Source organism: Temnothorax curvispinosus, unplaced genomic scaffold, assembly GCF_003070985.1.
Source record: "Temnothorax curvispinosus isolate PA1 unplaced genomic scaffold, ASM307098v1 QBEX01009403.1, whole genome shotgun sequence".
NCBI classification, from domain to species: Eukaryota; Metazoa; Arthropoda; class Insecta; order Hymenoptera; family Formicidae; genus Temnothorax; species Temnothorax curvispinosus.
In genome coordinates, this window is record NW_020219183.1 from 108,658 (window position 1) to 131,933 (window position 23,276).

General features: G+C 44.2%; 1 protein-coding gene across 7 annotated transcripts in view; it reads left to right on the forward strand.

Moving 5' to 3' along the window:
• Nucleotides 1-23,276, forward strand: part of LOC112458975 (glutamate-gated chloride channel) — a 41,580-nt gene that overhangs the window by 11,750 nt on the left and 6,554 nt on the right. For 2 of the 7 annotated variants that reach the window (XM_025022842.1, XM_025022838.1), the window contains exons 4-11: nucleotides 5,859-5,926; nucleotides 19,914-19,983; nucleotides 20,625-20,778; nucleotides 21,162-21,244; nucleotides 21,405-21,539; nucleotides 21,640-21,792; nucleotides 22,312-22,595; nucleotides 22,939-23,261. In XM_025022842.1, coding sequence (XP_024878610.1) covers nucleotides 5,859-5,926; nucleotides 19,914-19,983; nucleotides 20,625-20,778; nucleotides 21,162-21,244; nucleotides 21,405-21,539; nucleotides 21,640-21,792; nucleotides 22,312-22,595; nucleotides 22,939-23,172 — 1,181 coding nt within the window. In that variant the 3' untranslated portion in view covers nucleotides 23,173-23,261. Of the gene's footprint in view, nucleotides 1-112; nucleotides 181-5,858; nucleotides 5,927-13,569; nucleotides 13,638-19,913; nucleotides 19,984-20,624; nucleotides 20,779-21,161; nucleotides 21,245-21,404; nucleotides 21,540-21,639; nucleotides 21,793-22,311; nucleotides 22,596-22,938; nucleotides 23,262-23,276 lie in introns of those variants that run through there. The other 5 variants (XM_025022839.1, XM_025022841.1, XM_025022840.1 and 2 more) reach the window with 5 other exon arrangements.

A 23,276-nucleotide genomic window follows, 5' to 3' on the forward strand; every position in this document is an offset into this window, starting at 1 on the left:
CAAGCGCGGTAAAAAAAAATATATATATATATTCGAGCACATTCCAGTAGAGTATGTAAGCCACCAGAAATGCTGACTCACTAAAAGGGAGCTGTATTGTTTTTGCCCTTAGATGGGCCGGCCATTGTCCGGGTAAACCTGTTTGTGCGAAGCATTGCGACAATTAGTGACATCAAGATGGTAAGTATATATAAACGCTAATAACACAATCAAACAAAGCCTTTTAAAACCGCAACTGGCCGCAACTCTCGCCGTTTCTTCTCTTGCCGACGCGATTAACCCCCTTTCTTTATTTGTCTCTGTCACTTTGCAAAAACGCAGTAGGCGCAAAAGTAGGTTTTAGGCGGTCTTGATCTCGAAGTCAAACAGTGTGTTCGTGTTCGTTTGCGTGTGCGTGCGTGTGAGAAAGAAAGGGCGAAATCTCAGAGGGAGAAAAGAGAAAATCCAGCAGCAACCGGACGGCGGCGACGAGAGCTCGATACTTCTTCGAGACCAGGCAGAGGCTGGCTGGCAAAAGCGGTAGCAACAACACACGCAACATAGTAGAGAGCAGCAACGTAGCAGAGTGCCGGTCAGCAGCAGCATCTTGTCCTCCTTCACCCACGCTCTTTTGCCCCCTAGACCCTCCCCCCGTTCCCTCATAGCCCTCGCTCTCGCTCTCACCTCGCCTCGCCTCGCCTCGTTTCGCCTCGCCTCGCCTCGCCTCGCCTCGCCTCGCCTCGTTGCTAGCCACCACCGCTAGCAGCCTCTTCTCGAGGGAACACCACATCCACACGGACCGACCACCGCCACCACCACCATCACCACTACCTTTGACCAAAGCGCCCGAGAAACCTCACCCCAGAAACTCTAGCACTCTATAGCATAGACGCAGGCATGTGGCATTCCAGCTTATATACACTCTCAGAAAAGAATTCTAGATACAATACTATTAGGATCGAAATAGGGCCAATCATATTTAGTATTGAAAGAAGAATATTTTAATCTTAAATAAAGGAATTCTTAAATTAGACTTCTAGAAAAAAGAATATTTTAATCTTAAATAGAGATATTCTTAAATCTAGAATAAAATAATCTTGATGCTATCCCTCTAATTTTCTCAGAATTATTCTAGATTCAAGAATTCCTCTATTTAAGATTAAAATATTCTTCTTTTAATACTAAATATGATTGGCCTTATTTCGATCCTAATAGTATTGTATCTAGAATTCTTTTCTGAGAGTGTACATTTTGCGTATGTTAGTTACGTCGCATTGGACGGAGTGACCATCGGACGAGGAGTGGCCGAACGAAAGAGCGACTCCCCCGAATCGGGTTTGCAGAGGTGCGGACGAGAGTCGAGGGTACGATTACGTGGACCTCCGGCGTACTGACCACAGGTCGTTGGTTTTTTTTGCGGTCGCTTGTGTAACAGCCGTTCGGCCGCGTTGATCTTTAACCATACCGCGTACCTCAATCTGAGCAACGCCACCGAAGGGGAATTCCGTCCCAAAAGTAATCTTATTTCTCTCGGTCTCCCTCGTCATTGCGGGGCGGGGCGAGCTGTATCGAATTCCGAGGGTGAACGCGGAACTAAAATTACGACGCGTCTTCTCCACCAAGATTTTTCTGAGATAGGAGAAGAAAAAAAAATACACAGAGACTGGAGAATGTTTCTTAGACATCTGTCAGGCTCTTACGTTGTTCGGAAAACTCCTCGCAATGCTCGCAGTGGGACGCTCAACGCGATTTCACGAAGGGACGATCGGCCGGCCCGTTGCACCCATGACGAGAGAGAGTGCAGAGCGAAACTTGTGTTTCACAATGGGTAACGAGATTACGCGTACCGCCTCGTCCGCTCGGGCCGCACGGAAATGCACGTCGAGAAGTTACATCGGAGTGCGTTCCGGCACTCCCGTTCAGTTTCGTACGAAGCGAACGTGCTAGGTTTACCGTCAGGAAGGCCTTTTCGTGTTCGACCTCTTCTGTAAAAGCACACTGTGAGCAACGCTCGTCAGATCAAAGAGCGATTCCGACGACGATCGATCGGTCTGGAGTGTACTGTACAGGGCATCCCGGAACGCTTGACTTTACATTTTTATGGCGAAATCATCGACAGATTCGACGAGAGAGAATTTTATTTATCCCGGTAGAAATTTCTCTAAAAATAATAGAATCTATTAATACATCGATAAATAAAATTTCAAAGGTGAATAAATAAATTTGAATTATTTTGCACCGTGTGTCAGATCGACCGATTGTGTGCGTTCTTACGAAAATTTGCAAACGTTCTCTCTGTACATGACGTAAATAATTAAATTTCAAATGTCAGCTTCGCTCTTTGTAGCAGAAAGCTGTACTCCCGTTTATTCCTTGCACAAAGAACACGTTGCTTACAGTCAAAATACAGGCGAGTCGATCTACTTTATGCCAATTGCTTTCCGACAAGAGAGAATTTATCACCAAAACTTAGGGACGCTTAAATTTTATCCGGTTTTCGAAACTTTCGACTTCTCGGGCATTCAACAACACGAATATTGATACTGCTCGATACTTTCGTGGGTGGTAACTAAAAGGAAAGTTTCTATTGATGATGAAAGTCTAGCTGAAATCTCATGCGACTAATTAATATATATTATTAAGAATATACAGATTACATATATTATTTCATACAATTATTGCAGTTACATTTTGACAAATCGGGTTGGGTTATAAGCAACAAATACTTATTTTTTCTTCTGCGCACTTTAAATGACTCAGTGTCTCCGTAATCAATCGCTAGTAATAAACTCATAAATTGTTCAGAAATATCCAAGTAAAAGAAATAAGTATTTGTTATATGGTCACACTTGCGATCTTGTAAATTCTAAAAATAGTGTATCTTCTTCGTCAAAATACGATTCTTTAAAGCAAGCGTTCGTTCTTACCCCACGGGGCTGATTTCGAGTACTGGGACGCCTTGAACTTGAAGCATTCGTGCTTCTGAAAAGAAGCGCTCGGATGTGTGTAACATTTTCTGCTTTGCGCGTTTCACGAGATCACGAATTTAAAAGTGGGTCGAGGTGATACCGATGATGACGATGACAACGACGGCGACGACGACGACGACGGCAACGGCAACGATGACGATGACGATGACGACGATGACGACGAGCACTACGTGTCCGACGTCTTGTCCTGGTTCATGTAGGGCGGAATGGTACGCAAACACTCTGTATGGCTCAGGACGATACGGCTGGCTCGTTCATGCTGCTACGGACAGTGTTAGACTCCCGATGATGACAATGATGACATAACGAGGGAATGCATCCGCCGATCGTGTGATGCTGACGCCGACGTTCGCCGACGTTTAGACGCGGTTAAACCACACTGATAATGACGACACCGCCGCGAGCTGCTAATCGCCCTTCCGATAGCTGTCGATTGCCCGCCGGCTGTTTTGCTGACAGTCCGCAGGTCCATGATTGGAATAAGACGCAATCCAATCTTCATCAAGTTAGTTGGATCGATATGCCAGGGAGATATGCAGATTAAAATTAGAAAGACAGTCGACTTAATGATTCTTGTTGCTGTGAATAATTTTTGACGTCTCAAACGAGAGCATTTCGAAATATGGTTACGGCGATGAGAATAGCTTTCCACGAAGGATACACTATTCGCGGAATAATTTAGAAATCGAAAGGATACCTCCGCCTGATCTATCGAAATCAGTTGACAGCAACCGATTGAAACATCTCCGCTTGGCGGAGATTACATCTGTTATTCTGACTTTACCGTATGTAACATCCGTCACGCCCGCGCAATTTTCCGTGTGCGATGCCGTGTGCGACGCCGATGTTTCACAGCGTCAATTTCTAATATCGTCAAACGTCGCGCGTTAACTTCGTCGACGATTGACGTGCGAACTGCGCGAAGGCGTTCAACGTCTCGCTTGTTGACGCGTCGTCGTCGACACGGCGCCATGGAGTTCGCCACCCGAGGGACTCGAACAATGGCACCCTCCGAAGCGCGGAAATTGTGCGTTCCGCGGCGCGATGTCGAACGCGCGTCACATCCGCGTTGTATATTCGCCGCGCGCGCGCGCGTTTTTTTGTGCGTAACCGTTCAAAGGACGGGGCCGCGGTCGTCTCGCTTTGACACTAATCGGACCGTGATGGCGACATGGAAATTTCGTTCGATAATATCGCGCAGGAGTTGCAAACAGGGACGGCTGGCTCCGGGTTTTCTGCCGTTCCGAGCAAAGAAATCCCAGCGAGCCTCTCGCGCCACCCATGGATATATCCTTTATTTTTTTCCTTTCCATTTTTATTCGCGTCTATATTCTATATAGCGCGCGTCAACTTTTTTCCCAAAGCTCTTCTTGTTTCGCGTACAAAAGAGAAACGATGATCGAAAACGCCGTTCAAGCAAACCAAGTTCCAACCGTCCCTCGCGGCATGAATATTTTCATTGGGTCTCTATCTCTCGACGATTTCGTTCTGTGTATTCGTTCTGTACAGAGTTTTCCGAGATTTTTGTGCTTTAGGGAATTTTCGGGCGAAAAAAGAAATCAGGCAAAATCCGTTCCTGCGAATATATACCGCGCTCCGGCGTCGGGCGAACGTAGGGACCGGCGCGCTCCGTCGATTCGCAAAGTTCCCGATTCATCCCCGGGATCGGCTTAAATTCGACACTAGCGCGTGAGGCACGTCGTCGGGTATAACGTTCCGACGACGACGGGGTGGCGGTAGTCATCGATTTTTCATCGCGTTTCCGCTTATCCGATCTTTCATATTTCAACCGCTCGATTGTATGCCGGCGCGCACAATTTATTTAGCTTCCGTCGATCCGTATCTCGCGATTCGCGTCGTTCGTCCCGCGAGGTATCGATTGTCCTGGACGCCCGGCTATTACCTTCGGGGAACGCGCGCGAGTGGTATACTCGCGTTCCATGCGAGTAAACAGACGGGTATATATACGAGAAAATTCGTTTCGCGGTATCATCGCGCGACGACCGATATTCCGTGCAGGATTCCACGGAATAACGCTCTCGCGTCCCCCCTGGTGCATTATTTCCGCGGCCGCGATTTCTCAATGAGCGACGAGGCTCCCGCGCGAAGAAATCCGGTAGATCGAGCCGAGGAAAACCACTCGATGCAAAATGAGGAAATCGAATAGTCGAGAGGAAAGACACGATTTGAAATATAATCTATGGATCCACTTGAATTTATCGAATGCGAATCCTTCTAATGCGATCGAAAGTAGATTGCTATACGGGGCTAAACGCGTCGACTTAATCGGATAAGTTTTGAATGAACGAATTAGAAGCGGGACGCTTCTAAACGAGAGCAATGTATTTTTGCGTTACGTCAGTGTATAAAAACGTGTATAAAAAAAAAAGACGATTAACGCGAAACGGTTACTGAAACAGTGCTTCACACTTTAGGGCGAAGTTTACTGCGCGCATTTTAAGATCACGGTTAAACGTTTTCCCTGGTATCGGGGCCGGCGTTACGTTTTAATGATGATAAACGCGCCGGAACGCCCGGCCCGTCGGGCGTTAAATCCGATTCGTTCGAACGTGGCACGCGGGGGGCAAGGAGATGGCAACGGCTAAATCGAAAAAGAAAGGGATAAGCGACACTGGAAGATCGCTGGACAGATAAATGAGAACTGTCGAACGAAAATCCGTAAAAATTTCGAACAGATATAAGATGTCTCGAATATATAAGGTACATTAAGCACATCTCACAACTCATCGTCAATCGCAGATGGTTCAGAGAGAAGGGGATCCTAAGAAATTTCATCATACCACACACACGCACACATCTCTACCTCGATGTATCTGACTGCTGCTCAGCGATTGATTAATTTTGTGTTTGTTCTGTTTGCCATGTTAGATGGGCCCGCGGTTGTCCGCGTCAACATATTTGTTCGAAGTATCTCAAAAATAGATGACGTTACTATGGTAAGTTGAAAAAGAGAATGCAAAACGCTCCGCGATCACAGACACACACATGTGCCTTTTATATATATATATATATCTATACTGTACACAAGTAAACAATACAATTATCTAATGCTGGGTGTTTCGTTTACCACGTATCACAAGTCAGCGCATATACCCTGAAGAAGCTGTGTGTGTGCTATACATCGACGTAACGCACCCGACGACACGCGTTGCGAACGCGTTTTCGGCGTTTTCCTCGGCCACGCGTCTCGCGCCGCGTGCGCTGCGGAGATGTATAACGATCACATTACCGATTCCATCAAGTCACGATACACAGGGGATCCCATCGTTACCGGTGGATAGCCTGATGACGTTATTCTCCGAAAATTGGAGTTCATTTCTTTCGCCGCGGTAATTCGACATAACGAAGAAAATTGCGGACTTTATTCCCTAAAAATATACTGCGATAATAGACAAATTCTTGCTCTCCACAACTGATTTAACTCAAGATTAGATCTTATATATTGGCCAAGATTTTGCTCGCAGCTTGATTGCGGAAATAGGCCGCGATGAGACGCAGGGAAAATTATATTTTGCCAAGGAAAATTCGACTACAATCGGCCGCGTTTCGTCGGTGGAGTATCCTCCGACATTGATGGGAAATGCCTGTGCGCACACATAGTTAATTTACTTGTTATCATTAAGTCGCTGTATAGTATCCTTCTAATGCCCTTTTTGATCTCACGATATATAGACGACACATTTTTCAATCTACTTCTTTGTGTCTCTCTTCTCCTCCTCGTGCTAAACAACAAAACACCCGTTGCGTATCTTGAGGCCCGCTCTCGTGGCTCTTTTGTATAATCTCCACCTACCGTCATGTTCTCTACGTTAAGCAAGTATCTATTCTGTATGTCTATGAATGAGTTGAGACTTACGAATAGCACGACGCGCGGCTCTTTACCGCCTTCGCCTTCGGTCGATATTAAACCAGCTGTACTAAACGCATGGCGAAGACGCGCTTCTGCATCCTCGTGAAATTTGGATCGTATAAGAATGAAGAGGAGTGACGAAAGAATGTGATACTATAACTTGTTAACATACATAATAGCTACATAAGTATGTGACAGACAATCTATAACTGTATGCGCGAATCGCTGTTACTTTTACTTATTCGCGCGGCGAGCTGCATCCGAGTGAGAAAAATTTCAAGGTTCGCAAAATAAAGTAAACTGCAACGGCCGAAGCAGCTATGTATATAATTGTGCAGAAATTAGATAACAGCAAAAATAATCCATAAATTTCCATTTTAATACCCGTCGGAACTTAATTATGCCCGGGAATTGTATTTCCATATATTAAATTGTTCCGAGACAATCTGTTTTTCTTGTTCCGCAATCTCATCATTCCCGCGATCCGGATTCGGTTCAGTGTTTTTCTCGCGATTTTTCTCCCCTCTGTCTGCTTATTGTTAGCGTCGTGCTGTGCGTAATTATGAGATTCCATTAGAGTATAATAGTGTCGCTCTCACCCGCTGTTGTGTGGTAGATGATTTGATGGAGTTTCATCTCTTTTTGACTTGTTTCGATTATGTTTATCCGCGTTGAGTCTTTAATGCCAAGTATATATACATACACATATACACGCTGCCTCGCCAAATACAGCAAACACGTATATACCACACACATATACATACACACACACGTCATTTTCTTTCCCTCTCTCTCTCTCTCTCTCTCTCTCTCTCTTTCTCCCTCCTTTCTCTCATTTACTATTCCTCATTTATTCGCACACACGTCTCTTTTTTCGTCTCCTCTCTTTATCTTTTTTTCACAATATTTGATGCTACACATTGATCACTTATTAGATATATACGTACATACAATACATACGCGCAATGTATAACGCTCTATGTGTATCATATACCTACATAATAGAAGACATGCCTACACATATGTACATATATTATCAGATATAACGTTGACTTATTCTTTAATTCTTTACTGCACCGTGCGACAACACACTCGCTAAGGCATTCTCATGCTGCTACATCTCTGCGGTAGTGTGCAACCCTTTTTTATCTCATTCTTGGTAATGAACTTTTTTTTCCAATTGCTATAACAGAACACAGTATAACCGTACCTGTACGCCGTACCAGTTAAGTCGTCTATATGAAAATTAAACACTTACGTGCAATATATCCGAGAAAACGATCTCGGTAAAAAATGCTCCTTGCAGTCGTTGCGGAAATGATTCGGAGGCGCAAGTCACGTCGACAATGTAATCACCAGCGCGTATCAGCGACCAATGCAATTTAATTGCAAGAATAAATTGTTTCTACATGCCGCATTGCGCGCGAGCCGAGAGATTTATATTCAGGATATGCTTCATTTCTCTCTGTTTTCGTGCCGAGTACGTATAGGTGCAGGCTCTCGTCTACTATTTATCAAGCGGGAGTAGGGCAGGGCGCCGTGTAATACTCTCTTCATCGAGCAACGCGCAAAACTTGCATAGAAAAACAAATCAGAATTATAATTGCAAATACATCCGTGATTAAACGTAAATGCATTTGTGTGTCCCGGTAAATTTAAAAAAAATATGTTTACGTCGTATTTGTTTTCCTTGATGTGCTCGCGGCCAAACGGAGCGAGCGACCGACGGCGACGGTCCGCCGCGCCGCGCCGATCGGTGTACTTTTAGAACAATGACGAGAGGAATGGAACGCACGTTTGGCAAATACGCTCATTTAGCAGAAAATAGCCCGGGGGTTGTGTGCCGCGAACGACGCGACACGGCGGCAACGGCGACGAGACATTGTGCTGCCGCGACAGAGCCGGGGATTAACCGCGAATTGCCAATTGCGACTACGACGACGACGTCGCGGAGGCAGCGTAATTAGACAGGCCTGGTACCAATTAATTATACACTGGGGACTGGCGACGACGCGAAAGGCGACTTTGTCGTTGGAGGTCTCGTTATAGAGCTCCAATTTCCAGCCCGCGTTCTCACCGAAGCGAGCCCCACTTTGAGTCACATTCGTTTACCGATCGATCTCCGTGATTAACCCACCGCCGTTTGCGGACCGCCGTTTAAATATTCACGCGCTAAGTGCGAGAAAAGATGATGACATTTAAAAATTTATCGGGCATGACGAAGGTATGTGGTGTGTGTGTATGTGTGTGTGTGCAATACGTCTGTGGGGGTATGTGTCTGCCGTAATTTATTTAGCAGTCGATACCCGCACATGAATTACTAAAGAAGATAGTTCCACTAGTTTGATTTTCTAAAATCAAACACACGCTATAATGATAATATATATATGTACTATTGGAAACTTGTACGCAAAAACGATAATATTATACAAGAATTCAATTGTGATAATACAATGATAACGATGGATAATTTCTGTATATAGGAGCTTAAAATTATCAGCTTTAAAATTCCAAGTGCGTACATGCGAACTGATGCTACCGATATATACGACACGTGCTTTTTCTTCGTCGAAGTGTCGAAGAGGTGTTGGGTTAATCGCGACGGATCTCAGATTCGTATCTCCTTAAGCATTATATGGCCGTCTCTTTATCAGGTGGTACTCGGATGTTGTCGCTCTTGAAGCTCACTTCATCCGCGCCGATATCCTTACCACTTGTCGGAATAGATATTAGATGACATGATAAAGAAGACACGAGAGAGAAAGGAAGAGAGAGAGAGAGAGAGAGAGAGAGAGAGAGAGAGAGAGAGAGAATTTGTGATTGGAGAATAAAAAAGACCTTCTTTGAATATAATAAGACAAAGGTCAACTTCATATATATATATATATATATATATATAATATAAATATATTTTGTATAAACAAAATTAGAGAGCAAATTATAAGCACATAAATATCTATGGCAATTATTGAAGCAGAATTAATCAGAAGAATCAATTCAATTATGTCACTGAGAAGGATCGTGCTTCTGGTATTCTTATGATATTTTATTATTTCAGTAGTTGTCATAAATATTTACACACTTATTTCTGCATACTGACTCTAATTGGCTTTTATCTCCTTACTGCAAGGAAATATAGAGCTTTGCGATATTGTCATTGCCAGCGACAGCAGAATTATTCTTGGACGCCTACTACATCCAGTTTGACTGCATTTAATTGTTTACAAGCGCCAGCAGATTAACTTAATCCTTCAATTCAACTTCAAAGTAGCGCGCTACGTCTTCCCCTTAATTTCTCAATGCTATAAACCGCAATTTATGTTTCAGAATGTGTACTTGTAGGAAACAAATATATCAGAGAAACCTAGTTTACGTGTCACTAAATCAGTTTTCCGCGAGGAAAAAGTAGGGAAGATGTCCGTCGTCCTCGAATTCGTTTGAAATACAGAAACGACCGTTCTCTCCAGCGATTCACAAATTGTCACACGATTGTCCAGTAAGCCTCACTGGAGCGGCAATATCCGAGGCCCGCTTATTAGATTACGACAGTTTAATGCAACTGCAATGTGCCGATTAGCGACACAAAACATTTCCTGATCTGCCCGGCGCTTAATAGAGCCCAGGTCAGAAGCGCATTTTGGTCCGGCGGTATTCCGAAAAGTAAAGAAAATTACTGTCACAGTTTAAAATATGGGAATCTTTCGTAAAAATTCTTTGCTCGAATTATCTACTTTTCCTTGACAAAGATATATACCATGCCTCGAGCCTAAACGCGCGAACTTATATATTGCCGTTGCGAGAATTTTGCTTCGATACGAATCTCCGTCAATTGTCACGCTTTTCTGAAGTAAACGTTAATGAATGTGAGAGCGACGGTTCGCGACTTTTCAACGGTTCGTTAAAACTAGACGCTGCTTGAACAGTCAGCGTTTAGCGAATGTCAGCGGAGCGAAAAGAATTGCATTTCAGGGGTTGTCAAAGATTTAACGGACGCGGACGTTCCGTTAAATCGATACGCTTTTTCTTTATAGGTACGTCCACCTTTCCTACACAGCGTCACGCATACACTTACTAAGCGTCTCCACCTACGCTAGACTCGCGATCATTTTATATTCTTCTTTCCTGGACTTTTCAATTATCGAACTTCTCTTTCTTTAATAATGAATGTTATTCGAACACCTTGGGTCTAATTATTTTGCAATTTGTAAGCAAAAGCGTAAAATACGTGCTTTTCGCCGAAAATATCAAACACCTCTCATAAATAACCAAATTAAATTATTCAGTGTCTGCAAATTAATAGGCACAAGGCATAATATATAAACGTTCATAGCAAAATGGATGATAATCGTCATGAAAATATAACCTATATTTCATATTTTTATGTGCGATATGAAAATGAAAAAGAGCCCGTTAATATTTTCGTCTGCTAGTTGCTCCTTCGCGATATCGATTAAATCACTCCCTTCGGTCGAACTCGATGAAATATTACCGCAAATTACCATTACATTATATACGTACCTTTCGCGCTATCTAGCACAAGAAAAGCGTTCCATTGACAGTCACGAACAATGACGTCGTATCAAGATTTATAATGCGATCGAGATGAAGTCTCCGATTCTGGATGAAGCCGGTGTCGGGCGTACACGATCGCGCGCGGTGATTTCCGCTCTGTAAAAGTAAAATTTAAAATTATGACCCGCATCTTACGCCAACCACCTATTATATCTCACCGCGAGAACGACAGAGACAAACACGAACAATGGCAATGGGATTCTAGGATTCTCTCCTAGGTGTTTCTAGTATACCCATGCCGCGCCGAAGACGACGACAACGACGACGACGACGACGATGACGACATCTCGCGCGTCCGAGAGCAGCGTCCACGAGAGAAGCGAAAGATGCTAAGTCGCGACAATCAGGCCCCTTCTGCGTCAAAGGTCGACCCGGTGATGACACCTGGTCGAGCCTATTATATTACGGAGGGCGGGGGATCAACGGCCATCAAAGGGACCGTGTAATGGGGCGATTAGCTCCGATTCACTCCGAAAGCCCGCAGTAGAACGCATTTCTTTATCCAGTATTTTGAATGTCCTCGCAGCATCTGTAGCATCTGTAGAATCTTCTCTAAAATGTCGCCTTACGTGCCTCGGATACGTCTCTTTTCATCTATTTTCATATCATTATCAATCATATCATTATCAACTAGCTTTGTTGCTCTCTCTCTTTCTCTCTTTCTTTCTCTGTTTCTCTCTCTCTTTCTCTCTCTCTCTCTCTCTTTTTTCTCTCTCTCTCTCTCATTTATGGGTTTCTTTTTATTTTATTTTCATTTTGCTTCCGCTCATACGTCTCCTCGCGTATCTCGAACGGAACCGTTCGGCACTACCCCGACTGTCAACTCCGGCTTCTTTTAAAATTCAGCCAACCGACGGTGTTTATATCGCTCCGTATACCGAGATTACACGTAAAGCGACAGCTGAAGCATTCTGCATTCGGGTGTGCGCCACGCGTAGGCCACCCAACACATACGCACATCGATTTTTATTCTCCTTACCTGTATTCTTATGGGATTATTTACACTTGGCGAAGCGCACGGATCAATAATCGCCGCCGCTTTATAGTGCTGGATATTGCTCCGTCTTCGCGGCATAAACGCCCCTGTAAGAGATCGCACAGCAAAAGGGTATTGTCATCCGCAAATCGATCTTACTCTCCCACATTAGCTTGCAAGACAAGTTTCTTCTTTCGCTCTTTTTCCTCGATCGCAGTAGATCCGTTATAGCTTTCATAGGCGAGTCGCTATATATAGTTATTTGCGTGAGCTAGAATGTTAATTGGGCTGCGGGGAGAAGGAGAGGCTACACGCTCGCTAAATCGCTGCAGTATAGTTCGCCGCCCCATCGCATCACCCCATGCCATTTAAATGTCGTAGCGCGTAGCGCGTTTATTTAAATTTTATATATCGATCTCACGATATCTGCATATATCCAAAGCTCATCTCCAAACTCTCTTACGCTTTTTTATACTACACATATTGAATATCGCGCGTAACAAGATACGCGTCCTGTGCCTCGCGGCAAGATAATGAAAGGGGTCCTGTCCTCTCTCTCTCTTTCGGAGGACAGTTTCAAACCGATTAAAAAAACTTAAATAAAGTTTCAAGTGTCATCCGCAAAAATTAATCGCCGGAGAACGAGCGCGCGTCACGGGGGAATGGCACTTTATCGGGAATTTTATTCGGTCATAACGATTTCCCGAAAGTACACGGAGTATATCGCGCGGCTTATATACGTATATAGCGTGAGAGATTTTATCGCGGGGCACAGAAGTACGTGACGATAATGTCTATGTCGTTTTGTCCATTCGCTCGGATGCGTATCGCACGATCGGCGGAAGAGCGGCATTCGCGATCGATCCATTATACTTATCCGGCGTTCGATCCATTGACGCGTGCGACACGTGCGTTCGAGAGAATCGATAAGTCTCAGAATCATCTTATCACGATCCCCGGTATCATTCCCGCGCCTCCCACCCCTCTCCTCCCCTTCCACCTCCTGACCTCTCATTCATCAATTATCCACCTACACCGCAAATTGTATTATCCCGGTAAATTAAATGAAAGCGAAAGTGAAAAAAATATAAGAAAAAAAAAAACAAAGCCAGCGATCCTCGGTTCACGGCGACCGATTTAATTAATCGATTTCTTTTGTTCTGTTCCGGTCGACGTGTTAGATGGCCCGACAAATGTGAAGGTCAACATCTTTCTCCGCTCTATCAGCAAAATAGATGATTATAATATGGTGAGTGCAATATACAAGTAATCATCAACAAGGCCTACAGTCTGTATATCCTCACATATTGTGTACTAACTATATTAAAACGTCACGTGTATATGATGCCGTAAGATTTGCACTTCTCTGTACTTGTATCTGTATTACGTGTATATGTATACGTATATATGCATATATATTATCAGTCTCGTCCCCCGCGCGCGTGACATCTCTGCACACGTACCATACGTATATACATATATATATGCATACTCTCGTGCGCCGCGCTGAGTGGATGTGTGCTAATCAAAAGTCGCACTCGTTTGATTTTTCTCGATGTCATTGACTGTCATGTTACGTTCTATATACATACGTATTGTACCAGGGCGTCCCGGCTTTACCGTGCCGTGGATTTGGATCACGGAATTTTTGGGCAATTCAGGAGTCGGTCTCTCCTTCAAAAAGGAAACGAGAGGAGGAAGGAAGAAACGGTTTGGCGTATATCGACAAGTCTTAATGCGAGCTCTCCGGGTCGCAATGTCGCGGGTACGACTTGCGCGTGGATAAACAGTTCTGTTCTAATTTCGAGAGACTCGGAGTATATGCGAACGTTCGATATTGAAAGATTAACGAGCCGAACGAGCGGTAACGAGAACCTAGTACGCTGAGGAAAAATCGACTTCGGATTGGCCAAAGAGTCCGGCGGGTACGAGGCGGCCACGGTGAAGCCATCGCGTCCGCGATGTACGATCGGTAATCTGTCTGTTGTCTATATATATACTGATCGTACGTACTGATCGTTCGATTGACTGTACGTTGCAACCACGTCTTGTGCCTTGTTGGAACCTTTGCTATAGAGATTTGGCCGACATGTGTCCGCGAGAGCGGCGAGTGTCTACCAATCGCAGGCACGAGCGCTCGCACGCGTTCGCAATTACAATTCAAAATGCGTTCCGAGACACGTTGCAGGGCCTCAGGTTTGCTCGCCGAACAGACGAGAGATAGCAAGCTCGATATACCATGCACACACGCGCATACACACGTACACACATATGTGCACACGCACGCGTGTCTCTGTCTCGTTGAAATGCAAACGGTTGGTACCATGCGGAGTTCGTCAAAACGTTAAGTGGATTTAAACGCGATTCCTCAGAATTCTGCGTCACGAGACGAGCAGAGAGCAATGATACTCACCGAACGCGGCGGGACTGGGGGACGATTTTTGTTACTTTCCCAAATAATATCTTTCGTCGGGTTTATGTCTCGTTATCGCAAAAATAAGCACGAGCGAATAAATTTCGCACAAATTTCCTTTTTTAGTGAATTTAACGCGTTACATACGAGACTGATTCTCCATCCATATGTCGCTGTTCTTTTTGTCGATTCGCTTTGACACACGTCGAACACGATTTCGGGAGGAAACTCCGCCATAAGTGACGCCCAGCCGAATTCTTCTCGACAACGCGATTCGATCATTGATTTTTCTATCTCCCCGGCCGGCCGTCCGTCCGTCGCGCGGAACTCGTCGAGATAATTGGCATTCTGTTTCGACGAATCAGAGACTCGTTACGCTTCACACGCCAGCATCACACGAAAAAAGCAAAACGATATTTGTTCACATACGCATATATCCCTCTCCCTGTACTTCGCTATTCGGACATCATGCGCTCGTGATCATTAAACTGAGAACCACGGCATAAATAAATGTTCATTTGAATCGCGATACGCACTGAAGAAAAAAGTCGGTCGTTCAATTTTAGGCCCTGCAAGAATCCGTCCTTTCTGTCGTTTTTCTTCGTCTTCTTCTTCCGTTTCTCTCTGTCTCTCTTTCTCTCTGTCTCTCTCTCTTTGTCTGCCTTATCTTCTTCTCTGTCTCCTTTATTTCTTTCATTCTGTATCACGTTCTCATAAGTACGGACACGTTCGGCATCGCTTATCCTGACAAATATTTGTCGACTGAATGAGCACACCGCTGCGCTTAGGAAGAAATCTTCCGGGATGGGAGGGATGAGGGATGGAGGGAAAATTCGCGTGGGAATAATGCGGCTGTGTTAGAGTTTTCATTGCGAGCGAAACATATCGGAGAGACGTTAACGGCGAGACGAGAGTACAAGGCGCGATGGAAGAGATCGTATAACCCGTTCTCCGTAAAGAGCGCACGAAGAAAGCGCGTTGTGCGTGTGTGCGCATCTCGTTCAGGCGAAATCAAAATTTTAACACGTGATGGCTGCTCATCGGCAAAGGAAACGGAATATACGGACGAATATCCGCCGAGCAAGGCTGATTGGCAGTTATTGGCCCCGAAATCTCGCGGAACCCTCTGTGACCTAAACAAAACTTCGAGACAACGCCTGGCGACGGCGGATCGAAGTTTAAAAACCCCGAGGGGAACTTCCCCGGTGTGATCGAAGAAATTAGTAGAGCAAATTTGTACGAAGACGTGATGTGAAAACTTTTAACTTTAATTGAATTCTCCCGTCGGTTACCCTTCTTATCCTATTCATCCAGCAATAATGTATCGTATTATATGGATCGCTTTCCCGCGATCCATCTGACACTGATAAATGTTACGACCATCAAATTAATTATACAATTGCATTTATCGTATAATAATATAAAAGAGAGAGCGAGAGAGATAAACTTTAATAGCGACTGATAAATGTTGCGCCGCTCTCTTTTCTCGGATATGAGCGTGTTAAAGATAGATAAAAGTCACGGCAATAATGATAACGGTCCATAGAGGGTTCGCGAGCGTTATTTTCGCGACACATCCCACTATCCCATTGCCATCAGGACAATTGTCGGAACAACAGCGACGATATATATAATACTTTCTTACTCCGCGTAAAACGATCCGCGTTTCGCAAGAGGGATCGAGATAGACTCGACTCGACCAATTAGCCTTTCGTCGCCTCGCGATAATCGAGTTGTGCCTCTCTACCCGTGTAAGTGCGTCTGTGCATTCCAGACACGTTTAAAACGTCTCCCGTGCGATTTCCCAAGGGGGAGAGAGGCGGGATGGAAAGGGGGCGGGAGGGACAGTAACAAATCGCCGTTTCCGCGTTAATTACGAACGACGCGGGAGAAAAAGGAGCACTCGTTTCGTCGAGCGGCCGGCTTAAACGGCAAACATATCGTCCTGGCGCGTAACTCGAGAATTTCCGCCCGTGAGATGGATAGAGAGATAGCGACTGTCGTTCGTTAAAGGTAAGAGCCAGGGAAAAATTACGAGCCAGCTGTTACGCGCGCAACAGCTTCCGGTGCAACGTAGCCAGGGATAATATCGGAGGCTGTCCTTTTTTATCTTGTGCCGGGGATCGTTCGTAAATTTCGAGGGCTGCATTGCGGTTACCCTCCCCCTTTTTTCTTCCTTTTTTTCAAAATATAGAACACCGATGATTTTTTGGATGCTTTGCATTTGTCATTGTCTGTATATAGCATAAAATTGAGATATTTGACTGTGCGTGCTAGATCTTATACAGGATTATGTATGAAACCCTTCCGACCGTGTTGTCGCTGTTATTGATATTATATAATTTTATCGTCGTATAGGTGCACTCGATGATACCGAGACCTCGGTTTACTCCACGTACGATGACGTAATAAAAGTATTATTTAAAAAAAAAAGTTTAAATAGGTTGCAAAAGAATATATACGAATTTTCTCATAGTGATCGCGCATGTTTATTCCGTTTGTTTCGCGCGATTTGTGATTCGAGCTATTGGCTTTAGCGGCTTAGGTCTCCACGAAGATGATGTTCACCGCAAGAACATTGCGACGATTCACTCGCAATTTCTATCCTCCACTTTGTTCAAATCGAGCGTGAAAAAAAAAGGCAATTTCTTCTGTCGGTGTCGAGTAGAGTTTTGTACACAAAGTGCATGTATTCGAAAGAACAACTCGGTTTTCCCGTTTTCCGAGATATTCCGACGACGCACGATAGACGAATCTCCGTAACGTCGTTTATATATAATGCGCACAAGATATATTTTTCATAACGGATATACAAAAGCGACAATCGCTTTTATCTCGAGAGAAATGCGAAAATCGCGAGCGCATGTCGCAATCGCGGTGATATTGCACACGATACCTGTCCCGAGAAAAGCTCGTCGTGTTACACGGGAAGGATAAGTACCTTGAAGTACAAACGGGCATCCACGCAAACGTGTTTAGCGTTTATTTTATATTTCTCTGTGAGTGATGTATTACTGGAAAGAAAAGAAAAATGACGCGTAGTACAAAAATTAAAAAAATAAATTTAAATATAAAAAAAGCACGAACGAAAGCTCGAAAAGAGGGTGATCGGTGAATCCTCGTTTGGCGGCATGTTCCTCAATTTTTTCAGAAACTTTCCGCCGATATTAGATGCGTGCGAATACGGCCGAGTCGCTAAAAAGTTAACGACGGAACAAAACCACGTGCTATCGGACACGAGTTAGAAGTGGAGGAGCGGAGAGAAGAGCGAAACACACACGAGTGTGAAGCTCTCGCACACTTTAAAGTGAAAACTAATACCGCAAGCCGACAGGATAAAGAAGTTAGGAAAAAAAAGAGAGAAGGGCCAACGGAATGTTTTTCACGTTTAAAAAAAAAAAGAACCACCGTAGAGCGAAACTGCACTGCACCGAGCGCGCGGAAGATAGGACGGAGAAATTGGCGGTCGGTAGGTCGAAGGAAACAAGGAGGAAGGAAGAAAAGATAAAAAGACAAAAAAAAAGAGGAAAGGAAAAAGAAACACTCTATTTGCGAAAGCATTCCCTTTTACCCCCCCCCTTCTGAAATAGGAAACAGGGCACAGGACTTCGCACGCCGCCCCGCAGGAACCGCAGGCGAGCTGATGAACACGAGAACACCGTGAGCGAAACTGCATGCGTTCTCTCTTTTACCGCTAACAGATTGCGCAATAGTGCCCGAGACATTTCTGGCATTTGATCTGATTACATCTGGTAGGTCCTCGGTGTACGCTTTTGCATGGCCCTTGACCTGCCCCCTCCGCCCCCCTACCCACGCCTCAATCTCCTTGGCTGCGCCGCAGTGTTATTCGGAGCATTTGACGACAGATCGGCTATTCATGTCCTGTCGATGCTTGTACGTCCTCGAGTCGCATGATCGCTTCACCGCCCGGAAAAGCGTCCCCGGAGATGCGTTTCAATAATTCATCCAATCAGGATTTTTCGCCTTCCCGGGACGCTTTTCCCACCCCGCTGCCGATATATAACATCTCCGGTTTTCTGTTCCATATTTCTCGACACACACATTACCAGGTGACAGATAGTTCGTCACGGATTGACGCGTTGCCTCAGGTGCAACTCGATGAAATGACGTCCTTCCACCTAGATGCGTCAGTTCGATCCGTGACGAGTTAACTTATCGACGTGCGCGATTACGCCAAGGGAGATTAATATCGCAGATGTTGATCAACGGTCACGAATGTCACTGATCTCGTTAATCTTTGGATTAAAATTACGCAATCTTCTTAAAAAATTAATGTATTAATTTTTAAATTTTTATATCTCGCCGCAATCTATTCATTCGTGCGACATGACCCAGATTCAGTAATTGTTGTTTGAAAAACGTTAAAAGAAAAATGCAACTGTGTCAATTGCCAGAACGATATCAGAATGTTCGACCTACGAGAATACAAGCTCTTTAATATAAAATTACAATCCATATCTGTGCATCAACGATATTTTGCTTTTTTTTTACGGTAAGAATATCGACGATCAGTTTGGCGTTGCACCTCCCAGAGTGGCGACAATATTATAGATAGAAAGAAATTCTCTTTGTTACGAGACGTGTGAATAATCGCTTTTTTATAGATGCGAGATTTTTATCGAGTATATATATATATAGAGAGAGGAGGAAAAAAGATTACGTGATACAAAATAAATTCTTTTATTCAAGTTTCTTTGTGTTTTTTATTAGATTCCGTCGCGCTGAAATATTATCGCAGATACCGGAACTCGTTCCCGAGAATAGTAATTACTGAATTAAAAATGCAATTGCAATTATAATTACAACTCCTCGTTAAATGCAAAGCTATCATTTACGCGAAGAGAAGCTATTTTCTTCATTCTTCACAAAGACTATACATCGCCATTATGAGATATCTGATTCGAGATGGATTTTAGCTTCTGTTTTTCTTTTATTTCGTTATATACGCACGTTCTTCTTTGCGTTTCTTCCGAAACTTTATTAATTAGAGGGACTGTCGTTCACTGAGAAGAGAAAGGAATAACTCGTTACATTACTCGCCGCCGTAACGCGCGACGCTGTTTAATCGCAATTTATTCTTCTTCTCTCCAGGAATACTCCGTACAATTAACATTTCGGGAACAATGGTTGGATGAGAGATTACGGTTTAATGACTTTGGAGGTACGTAAAAGTTCACAAATAACATTTTATACATGTTTTCAGTTTGTATTTCCACGCTCTCTCTTTGGTATCGATGTTTCGACGCCGATAAAAGTCACGATGCGATAAAATAGGAACAACAGTAATATAGCGGTCATGCGATGCGTGTAACGGTACCACCGTGTGAATACGAGAATAATAGTTTAAAAAAAAAGGCGGGAATATGTTCTCTGTAGGTTGCGATGGAAAAATAAAAAAATCTGATCAAAAAGCTCATCCTTCCTTTATTTTCGATATAAATGCCAGAGTATCTTTTACGCAATAATATCACACACAATCCGATAACCTGCGGTCAACACGAGAAATTCGGGCGCACAAAGGGCATTTATACGTATATATACATATATGTGTGTATCTTTTTTTTTTTCATATTGCAATTACATCGCGCTGCAAAGGGCGAGTCGTAACATTTTATTCGCGCGCGCGCGCGCCCCGGTCTCGTTACGCAAATTTAATAGCGGCTATTTTTATCTCCCTTTTCGCAAATTACCGCTCTTATCCTTTCTGCTTACTGAATGAACGCTAACGAGCGATACCGTATTCGTTAACGCACGCCGATTTTTCACGGGGGTGGTATCCCCACTGTTCGTTGAACGTTGCAGGTCGACTTAAATATTTAACCCTGACGGAAGCCAGTCGCGTCTGGATGCCGGATCTGTTCTTCTCGAACGAGAAGGAGGGCCACTTCCACAATATCATTATGCCCAACGTATACATACGAATTTTCCCGAATGGCTCGGTTCTTTATAGCATACGGTGAGTATACCGGCGTTATATGAGTATAATAATCGGCGTCCGGCGAACGCGCGGAGTCAGCCTAATCAGCGAGATTGCGCAATTTTTTAACGAAGAATCGTTGAGGTGTCACTTTTTCTTCGTTTTTTTTTCTCGTTAAAATCACGCAATCTCGATATACAGAGGGGGAATACATTATATCCGTCGCGCGCTCGCGTTTCACCCTCGTGATAATCAAACGTCGCGAAATTTCGCTTCGCTATAATGTACACAGCGGAGATCCTATCCTGTGTACCGTGCGGGATGGCCAAACACACGCGCGCGCGTTCGTTACATTGCGAATTGGGTTCTTATTTCCACGGGCATTGTATAAACCATCGCTGTTTTTCTTCTCCCTGGCGCAGGATATCCTTGACGCTCTCGTGTCCCATGAATTTGAAACTGTATCCCCTGGATCGACAAATTTGCTCACTTCGTATGGCCAGTTGTAAGTAGACTCGACGACTCGGAAAACCTCGTTTTCCGCCCTATTTAGCTCGACTTAGCTTCGCTAATAAGTGTGTGTGTATGTGAGTGTGTTATTCGTTAAACGTTAACGGAGATAATCGCTCGTCCAATAATAACCGCACCTTCGTCCACTCCGACAGACGGATGGACGACGAACGATTTGGTCTTTCTCTGGAAGGAAGGCGACCCCGTTCAAGTAGTCAAGAATTTACATCTACCCCGGTTCACCCTCGAGAAATTCCTCACGGACTACTGCAATAGCAAAACGAACACCGGTAAGTGGGAAGACTCTATCGCGTCGAGAAGAAAAACCTGCGCTCGTATAATCTAATGATTCTGACGATGAAATTAAAAAAAAAAAAAAAAAATACACAGGAGAGTACAGTTGCTTGAAAGTGGACCTGCTGTTCAAGAGGGAATTCAGTTACTATCTCATTCAAATCTACATCCCGTGCTGCATGCTCGTTATCGTGTCCTGGGTGTCTTTCTGGCTGGATCAGAGCGCCGTGCCTGCCCGGGTGTCACTAGGTACAAATTATTATCTATAAAGCGCAAAAGAGTGACGTGTCAAGCATATAATTGTTAACTCGGAATAATTATAATTTACTTTATTAACGAAATCTTTGATAGTAACAAATTTGAAATTGCAATATTAGATTATTGTAACGAGGAGAGCGAAATAGGATTATCACGAGATAAAGATTGAAGTAGACTTTTTAAAGCGTGCGCAGTCTACTGCAAATTTGTACGCAGAAGCAAGGAAAATTGATAATACTGTTCATAAAACGAGTAAATCTTCCTGGTAAAATATGTTTTTAAATCTGTCTTGAAAGTAAAATACGAACAACTGCGCGCATTGATTGCTGCGAACTGTCGTTTAAACAGCAGTTTGCAACGTTTAAACGGCAGTAATGTAACGTTTAACGATCCTATAAAGAAAAAGAGGGGAAATTTTGATTACACACGTTTTACGGACGGTCGTTAATTGCGTTTATTGGTTCTTCTTGTTAATTATGAGGACCTATACAAAGTCTTTCTCCCATTCAGGCGTTACGACACTGCTGACGATGGCCACGCAGACATCGGGGATAAACGCCTCACTGCCACCGGTCTCCTACACAAAGGCTATCGACGTCTGGACGGGGGTGTGCTTGACTTTCGTATTCGGCGCACTGCTCGAATTCGCGCTGGTCAACTACGCGTCGCGTAGCGACATGCACAGCGATAACATAAAAAAGCAGTTCCCGCCGAGCGATCAGATGGAACATTCGTCGTCGATCGATCCATCCTCGGAACTGCTCGAGCCGGATGGATCCGCCAACTTTGCCATGGTCAGTGTACCGAGGATATGACATTCCTTGAGCGTTTATCCGTCCACCGGACGCGCGTTTAAGATATTTTCGAGATAGCCACTTTCTTGTTGAATTCTTCCGGAAGCGTTCGAAGAATTGCAATTAGAAATTCCGAGTTTTTGTGTATTAAAAGAAGAGATTTGTCTATAGACGCTTGTTCTAAATGAAACTGAGATTACGGAGATAGTCTTTCATGCAGCAAAAAAGGATTATTCGAAATTCTCTCGATTACGGATCATTGATCAAAATTGTTTGAATTTAAGGAGCACAGAGTTGAGATGCGCGAGAGATTAATGGATCAATACCAACCGAATTCTTTCAGAAGCCTCTAGTCCGACACCCGGAGGATACCATGTCGATGGATAAATTGCAGCAGTGCGAAATACATATGCAACCACGGAAAAAAAACTGCTGCAGGTCGTGGCTGTCCAAGTTCCCGACGAGGTCCAAGCGCATCGACGTCATTTCACGGATCTTCTTCCCAATCGTATTCGCTTTCTTCAACCTAACGTACTGGTCCACGTACCTGTTTCGGGAGGAAGAGGGGGACGAGTAAATCATGAGGAGGAGGCGCTCGGATCAACAAGGGAAGTGGCTCGCGGCCATCCTCAGCAATTCCAACAGACACGACCGCCGCAACAACAACGTTCGCGTCCTCGC